Below are 8,754 nucleotides of genomic sequence, written 5' to 3' on the forward strand. Positions count from 1 at the left end.
GCCTCAGCCAAGAGGCTCTGCAGGCCAGGCTTGGATCATAACCCCGATAGGGCGGGGGGCGACGCTGGGAAGAAGGGTCCTGCCACTTAGAGCCTGAGAGCATGTGGCCACCACCACAGCGAGTGTCCAACCCACAGCACCCCTGCAGCACAGCCAGGGCCTGAGCAGGGGCCTGGGATTTACAAGGAACAGACTGTGAACTGCCCTGACGTTCCAGAGACACTGTTTGTGATGTTCCCTGCCACAGAGCGGGGTGATGTGTTTCCTTTAACCTTTCCCATTTTTTCTTATTCTTTTTAAAATTAATTGTTGATTAAATATCTTGCATTTGCTTTAACTTGTATGTAATGGTCAGTGGGTCAGAGAAGTGCCCAGTGCAGAGAGAGTACACCGGAGTGGGGACACCCTAGCCCCTGTCCTAGGGGACCACAGCAGGGTTGGGGGTTGAACCCCCCAGGAATCCTGGGCCCAGCCTTGTTGGGGTTACGAGGACTCTGCCAGACAAGAGAGTGGAAGGGGAGTCCTCAAGGACAGGGAGGCCACTGGGTAAAGGAAGTGGGAGCGAGGACTCAGATCCTTTTGCTAGCCCACTTCACCGGGGTAGTGCAGAAGCCAGAAAGGTTCCTCACAATAGCGGGACTATTCACTCACTTACATAAGGGTCGGGGTGTTGCCAGCCAGTCAGTGAGAAATAAGAATGAACTGAAGTGAAGGGAGAGCCCAGCTGCAACTTTATATATATATATATAATGGTGAAAGTGTTGGCTCCTCTGATGCTGTGCTTCAGCTCGCGAGGGCAAAGACAAGAAAAGCAGCCTTCTGAACGAGTGTTAACATTCTCATGCTCTCACCTAGTATAACTCTGTTTAATACTGGTCCACACAGTGCTGGTACACAGATCAATTTCTTGATGTTAGTAAATTTCAGTTATTCTTAAAATTAAAGTTTCTATAAGCTTAGCTGAAACAAAATTTTTATTTGCTTAAAAATGGCATGAATATATACACATTTACAGTTCCTAGCATACTAATTTATCATCTTATATGACAGGGCTAAATCATGCATGCAAATTGTGCATCAAAGTCATGAAATGGGCACAAAGGCAATAAATAAGGTATTGAAAAGTTTAACAAATGGTGGGGGGGGCGGGGCGTGCAGGATTTGGTGTAGGGCTGGCCCTGCTCTTGGGCTCACAAGGCCATGGTATCAACTGTATAAAGGTTGTATGTGTTCATGTGGGCTGGGGATTGTATTCTGGCCCCATGGGAGTGTCCTGCAGGAACTAAAACCACTGTGGGGGGTGATTAATGGAAACCCCTATGCAGTGGATGAGCAGCTGGATATGAGTCAGCAGTGTGCCCTTCTTGCCAAGAAGGCTAACAGCATATTGGGCTGCATTAGTAGAAGCATTACCAGCAGTTTGAGGGAAGTGATTATTCCCCTCTATTCAGCACTGGTGAGGCCACACCTGGAGTATTGTGTCCAGTTTTGGCCCCTCCTCCCCCCCCACTACAGAAAAAATGTGGACAAATTGGAGAGAGTCCAACGAAAATGATTAGGGGGCTGGAGCACATGACTTACAAGGAGAGGCTGAGGGAACTGGGCTTATTTAGTGTGCAGAAAAGAAGAGTGAGGGGGGATTTGATAGCAGCCTTCAACTATCAGAAGTGGGGTTCCAAAGAATATGGAGCTAGGCTGTTCTCAGTGGTGGCAGATGACAGAACAAGGCGCAATGGTCTCAAGTTGCAGTGGGGGAGGTCTAGGTTGGATATTAGGGGAAAACTATTTCACTAGGAGGGTGGTAAAGCACTGGAATGGGTTATCTAGGGAGGTGGAGGAATCTCCATCCTTAAAGGTTTTTAAGGCTTGGCTTGACAAAGCCCTGATTGGGATGATTTAGTTGGGGTTGGCTCTGCTTTGAGCAGGGGGTTGACTTCCTGAGGTCTCTTCCAACCCTAATCTTCTATGATTCACATACTGCCCTTTCCAGGAGAGAAGGCTGCTGCGTCTGTGTGTGTTTGTGTACACACGTTTGTATCTGTGCACAGATGTCCATATGTGTAGCCCTCCAGCTGGCTCACCCAACCTGGCTGTTCTCTGTGACTCAGCCAAAGCAAGAGCTGCCCCGTCACTTCCCACTGTGCTGTTGCCTTGGTGGTGGTGGTGAAGGGGTGGGGTGGGCAGTGCTGGGGATCAGGGTTCATCCCCTCAGGGAATAGGTCAACCCCATACACAGCAGGGGGCCAGGGCCTAAAGGTGTATGTGAAGGATCCACATACAAACAGCCCCAGTGCCCTACCCCAGCAATGGACTCATCTCTGCTTCAGGTGAACAATCCTTGTATAAACAGCCTCTGTGCCTTACTGCAGAGGAGGCTGCATCTCAACACTGGGTGTAAGCAGCCCGGGCCACACACTGAGCCCCAGGCAGATCCCTGGCTGACAGCAGAACCCAGAGAGGGTAATGAGCCATCAGGAGCTGCATTGGCTGAGGACCCCAGAGACCTAGGGGAATTGTGGACCACTGCAGCAGAAGACAAAGTAGGAGGTAGCCCAGGGGACTGAAACATTGCTGCAGTTGTAGAACCAGGGAACCGGTCAGCATGTTTTGGGAGGATCCCCACTGCCAGGGCCCTAAAGTCTATACAGAACCTCACCGTCCCTTCAGACTTTGGGATCAGGACTATTGGGCTTCGTCATTCACGCTGGGACTCTTCCATTATCCCCCAGGGCCAGCATTGCCTCAAGTTCTTTCTGGACCACTTTCCACCTTTTTCTGGGAAGTGGGCAATGCTGGGTGCAGACCTTCTGCCTGGGAATGGTGTCTATGGTGACTGGTAATATTCATCTGCACTAGATGGAAAGATAAAATGGAGGGAAAGTCTTGGACCAACTTCTGTAGCCTTGCTTTTCGTTCCGGGTCTGAGACCTGCCAGGGCCCTGCTTTGGGACTCTGAGGAGCAGGGAGGATCCCAGTTCCTCTACCGCAGATACCCCACGCTCCTCGGTAGTGTCCTACTTCCCTGATGGGCCAATAGGCCACACATCCCCATGGAGGTGGGCAGCTTTGTTGACTCTGGCCCTTGGGCCATGCAGCCCATTAAGGAAGGGCCACTTTATTGACTCCAGCCACTGGCCCACAGAGCTTGTAAGGAAGGGCCACCTATTGACTTAGGCCATCAGGCCACACGGCCCTGAGAGCGAGGGAAGTCCAAAGGAGTCTAACTACTAGACAGTACTAACCTGCTTGGTAGTCAGTCACCATTATGGAATCTAGCTGGCGGCAGTACATCCCTTCTGTTTAACCATTCATGACCTGACACCCTGTGATAGGGTGTACCTACGCTGCAATACAAGGCCAAATTGTCCTGACTCTATGGTTTTTGTTTCCAACTTATGGTGGCTGAGCATACACGGTTATGCTAAAGCCATACACAAGATGAATGTGGTCATGTCAAGTCCAGGTCTCTCATAACATATATTTTTCTTCCCCATTGACTTAGTTTCCTGTAGCACCAGCTATTCAGAGTGTGGGGATAGCAGGTTAGATTCCTGAATCAGGCCCTGGTGAGCCCCAGTGCCTCTACAGCCACACCGCCTGCTGAGCCCCAGTGCATACTGGGACAGGACCATGCAGACTCCCTGAGGGGTAGGTTTCTCTGGGCCCCAGTGCATGCTGGGAGAGAGCAATGGAGAGAGGCCTGCTCTGCAGCTCAGCACTGCTGCCCTACCCTCACCCATCCCCTCAGAAGGGGGTAAAAATCATATCTTTCTCACTCAGGTTTAAGCCTTCTGTCAGGTGGAGTCAGCAGCAACAAGGGCCAGGTTCAATATCTAGGGGTGCCTCTTAATAGTACAAAACAGAAATAACTTCAACCTCCACCCAGTAATTTGGGAAAATTAAACATCACCCCTGGGCATCTCTAAGAGGTAGACTCACAAGCATTGAGTCTGTGTACAACAAAGAACATTTTTAGTAAAACGGGAAAAGGAACCCAGCATTAATTTTGGAAAACACCACAATTCAAAAGTATATGATCATGAGCAAACACCCATCTCAGAGTACACTGGGCAGCGCTCTTTGCCTCAGTTTCTCATCTTGCGGTGTAAAAACACACCACTCTCCCCAGTGCACCCTCCTCACAGTTACTGTCCTTGATCAGTAAAGACTAATAGTTCAGAGATGTGTTCACATGAGTTCACCCAAAAGCGTTGAGCACTGCTTCTGTGCTCAGCATTGCAACTGTCTCATAGTTGCTAGTGTTCACTGGGCCAGGACTGTCCACTGGGCCACTGCTACTGCCATTTCTCTGCTGTAAGATCACATTCTGAGGCGCTACTACTTAAAACAGCTCTGTGATTTTAAGAGGTGGAAGGAACCTCACGTCTACCAGAGACTTTGCAGTTTCTTTCAGTCCATTACTACCATACCCCAGCTCTAACGCTCAGCACCTAGTTATCAGTGATTTCAGCTCCAGCGATCACTGAACACACACAAAAACTCTAATCAGCTCTATTTTTAAACACTACAGAGAACAGTAGCAAATAATACGTAGGACTCCCTAGTAAGACCCCAGACACGAACACTCACTCTTACTCTCTTTCTTCTGCCCTAGGTGTCGGCATCCCTGCCCCCTGCATAGCAAGTGAGATTCAGTTTAGGGTGAGCCCCTCAATAAGGGCAGGCTACGTACAGTTCTGCTGCCCTTTACTCATATAATAGGGATAACAACATTTCATTACCCCTGCATTCAATAAAGTGATTTGTAACCCAAGACTAACAAAAACTGATCACTTTGGCAAAGCAGCTCCATCATGCTGTGCACCTAGAAAGAGTAGGTGAGTTATGAAAATACAGTCTGTTCCTGATATCTTTTCATCTTGGCTCATTGCTAGATGTCAGAGGAGAGTTCATTCAGCCTTTGCTTACACAAGTAATCTTTGTCCTGTGGCTTCTGGCTGCATCCCCCTGCAGGTCACATCCTTCCATGTCATCCAAGGGGGATGGTGGGGATGGGGAAATCCATGACTCCTACCCACGCCTGGCCAGGTGCAGGTCTCTGCCGTTCATAGACTGCTCTTGCTGTCACTGATGGTTGAAGTGGGATACTTCTGCCTGCTGAGGGCACTGCTGTGCTCTTGCAGAGATGGGTTGTCACTCAGGCCCACAGTGTCTTGACTCTCAGCCTTGGGAGGCTGGGATGATGAATCTTTCTGGAGTCTGGGTGTGGGGGCAATTAATAACGCAACTAGAGAATTAAAAGCCCCATTCAATTATAGTAATCCCTCTCCCAGTGTAAACCCTCCCTGCAAGTTATTAGTACCATGCTATAGTCATGCAAAGAGACCCTGTCCAAGATCAGGGCCTCTTTTGTGCCAGATATTGTCCAGACCCTATCCAAGATCAGGGACCCATTGTGCTGGATGCTGCATAGACCCCCAACCTAGACTGGGTTCCCCATTGTTCTGGGCACTGCACAGACAACAAACAGGCACTGAGAGAAGTAGGGAGTTGCATAAGGTCTGGAAGAGGAAGGAATAGAACCCAAGTGTCCTGATCCCATGTGCCAGACATGAGGTGCTCCTGGACCAGCCCTCACGGCATGGGAAATAGGTTGGCAACATTTTCTCCAATAAGCAAGGGGGCTGCACTGGGATCCCAGGGACTGAACCTGAGCAGGCGCACCCTGAAGCCCCACTTGTATTTGGAGGGAATAATAAAACCACATTACTGGGAGATTCAGTTTGGCTTTCAGCCCTGAAAGCTACTTCCCGCAGAACTGTGCCCCTACTGAACCTCCATCCAGCTCCCTGCAGCTCTACATCCCTTTCTGCAGCGGTTCTCAACCAGGGGTCCATGAGCCCTTTTGGGGGGGGGCCACGGGACCCTGTGGCTGAAACCCAGATCCCGAGCCCTGGCACTCTACGTCATGGGGCTGAAACCCTGAGCCCCAGCACCCCCCACCACGATGCTGAAACTCCAAGCCCTGGTCCCCCCGCAACTGCAGTGCCAGAGCAGGACAGTCCCTGGGGCAGCTCCCCACCCCACTTCCTCCTCTCCCTGCCCCTGAGGCCCCCACCCCCTGGTCAGGTTGGAGGCAGGAAGCCAGAGTCTGGGCAATGAGGGCAGCTGCTGCTCTGGCTGGTTTCATAGAGCAGGCAGCCATGGCATTCCCCTGTCTGCTGCTGGTGCCTGGGGTTGCAGCAGCTCCTCAGCTCACACATCTGGTAAGAGCTCCCCAGGCAGGGGGACCCTGCGCTGTGGCCAGCAGAGCACTTGGGGAGCAGTGACCGCAGGGGAGCCCTCCTGGCACACAGCCCCTAGCTACCCCCTCCCTGCACCCTGAGCTACCCCCCCTGCCCGCACACAGCCCCTAGCTACCCCCTCCCTGCACCCTGAACTACCCCCTGCATGCACACAGCCCCTAGCTCCCCCCTCCTTGCACCCTGAGTTACACCCCCCACCCACAGCCCTGAGCTCCCCCCTCCCTGTAGCCTGAACAGTTTTCAAACTTTTGGAGCTGAACCCACACCACACACAACCCAGACAGGCTAGGTGGCCTGCCATGGTGAGTCAGAGGGTGGAGGTGGCGCTGCCTTCCTGGACCCCACTGTGCGGAGCTGGCCCAAGCCCCACCAGCCCCTGCCCTCCCCCAATAGAAATCAAACTACGCCTATGCCCAGCAGCCCACTCTTGGCCTGGAGCCCTGATTCCCCTCCCCCACTGGACCCTGGAGTTTTTATAGCATGTTGAGGGGGGCCTCAGAAAGAAAAAGGTTGATAACCCCTGTTCTACTGCATCCCTGCCACCCGACTCCATACAGCATTGCGCCCCCTATTCAGGCCCTGCCCCTCTCCCTGAACCCTGGTGCCCCCTACTGACACCCCATCCCAATCCCTGAAGAACAACACCCCATACTGAGCCTCCACCATGATCCTTGAAGCACAGCTCACACTACTGACCCACCTGCTCCCAGCAGCAAGGGGCCTTCTACTGAGCACCCCGCCCCACTCCAGGCAGCACAGGACCCCTTGCATATTTCATGTATGTCTCCTATCCTATCCAGTCTCACTTGGCCTGTGTGCTGCAGGCTGGGGCAGGCACCATCTTGGATCCTGGGGATGTTCAGGCCCCTCACCTGTTCTTGGCCGAGGCAGCACGGTCCCGCTGTCGGCGGTTCTTGAACCAGTTCCCCACCTGGGTGGGGGTAAGGCCAGTGGCATGGGCCAGGTGGCGCTTGCGGGAGGGGTTGGGGTAGGGGTCCTGCAGGTACCATTCCCGCAGCAGGTTCCGTGTCTTCTCCTGGGGACAGAAAGAAGGGCAGTGTGATGGGTATCAACACAGGGATGGGGTCACAAGGGAGACCCTTATACCCTACCCTGATGAGCCTCCCCAGCCATGCACAGACCCATATAGAGCATTCACCGTCCTGGTGGGCAGCATAATCCACTGCAGTCTATTCACTGGGTGGTGGCTGTGGGAGACAGGATCATCCCCTCCAGTCTGTCCCACCTGAGGAGGAGGTGGGATTGCCCTACAGAGCATTCCTCTTGGGGAGGGGGGGCAGAGCTGTCCCCAACAGTCTATTTAATCATCGCCCACAGTCTATTCGCTGGGGGTGGGGGATTGTCCCCTACACTCTATTCTCTCACCAAGGAGCTGTCAATCTGCTGCTCATGACCCTCTTCCTCTCCTGCCCCACCACCCGATGCCCTGCTCACCTTGAAGCTGCTGGCCCTGTGCTGGATGTTGCTGTTGGAGAAGGATAGTCTCCTGCATGATGGGTACTGGTCCAGGCCCCCCAAAGTCCCTGGGGCCCCACAGGGTGAGGCCTGGCTACAATAGGGTGCCAGCAGGGCTGCGGTGTGGGGGTCCAGCGGCCCCAGCTCAGGGCAGACCGGCACCCATGGAGGGACCTGGTGGCACCTGTGGGCAAGGGTAGGCGGCAGGGCCCAGAGGAACCGTGCCAGACGCTCGAACTCCCCACTCTCCTGCAGGGCCTCACAGACTCGGGCCACCTGCCCTGGGGGGAAGAGTGACAGACCAGGTGGTGGTAGTGGCATTGGGCCAGTGGGGGGATGGGACCAGGGCAGAGAAAGGTGTAGGTTTGAATGTGGGATGGAGAGGTAAAGTGCAGGAGGCAGGGGGGTATAGAGCAAGAAAAGGGGAACAGGGCAGGGGATCGGGATGGGAGTATGGGATGGAGGAGGGATGAGGCAGGAATCAGGGTGAGCGGGGATGGGGCAGGTTTGTGTGGGGCTGGAATGAAAGGAATGGGACAAGCAATCCGAGTATGGAACAGAGGGTTATGGGTCTGGGATTGGGGTGTGAGGAACAGAGAGGGACAGGGCAGAGGACTGGGGGGGGAGGCCTACAGGAGGCAGACAGAGGGAACTGGACAAACTGAGGATGGGAGAGAGAAATAACAGAAATGACATTAGTGCCACTACCCAGTAACTAGGCAGAGCTTAGCATCAGTCCTTCCCCCCCACCCCACCCCCCCGCGCCCTGGGCAGTGCCATGGAGGGCCACCTGGCTCAGCCAGATGACATGGCAGCTCTGAGGTTTGACCTCCAGACTCACCAGCTATGCTGACTCCCTTAAAGCCTCAGCTGCTGAGATGGGGGGCGGGGGGGAGGCGGGGGAATCTCAGCCTCCATGGAGGGAAAAGGCACTTTCTAATCTTTGTGTTTGTAGAGAGAAGGCTGGGGACATGACCCCCACCTCCCACAAAAGCTGGGGACTCAAACTCCC

The 8,754-nt window shown here is 53.5% G+C and overlaps 1 protein-coding gene across 1 annotated transcript; it reads right to left on the minus strand.

Moving 5' to 3' along the window:
• Positions 1-4,556: 4,556 nt before the first annotated feature.
• LOC102933782 (homeobox protein SIX6) lies at positions 4,557-8,394 on the minus strand. The gene is made up of 3 exons (XM_007057896.3): positions 7,722-8,394; positions 7,139-7,302; positions 4,557-5,220 (listed from the first exon to the last, which is right to left on the minus strand). The coding sequence occupies exons 1-3, from the start codon at positions 8,061-8,063 to the stop codon at positions 5,067-5,069; spliced, it is 660 nt and encodes a 219-aa protein (XP_007057958.2). The 5' UTR covers positions 8,064-8,394; the 3' UTR covers positions 4,557-5,066.
• Positions 8,395-8,754: the final 360 nt, after the last annotated feature.

The sequence above is a fragment of the Chelonia mydas genome, chromosome 21, assembly GCF_015237465.2.
Source record: "Chelonia mydas isolate rCheMyd1 chromosome 21, rCheMyd1.pri.v2, whole genome shotgun sequence".
Lineage (NCBI taxonomy): Eukaryota > Metazoa > Chordata > Testudines > Cheloniidae > Chelonia > Chelonia mydas.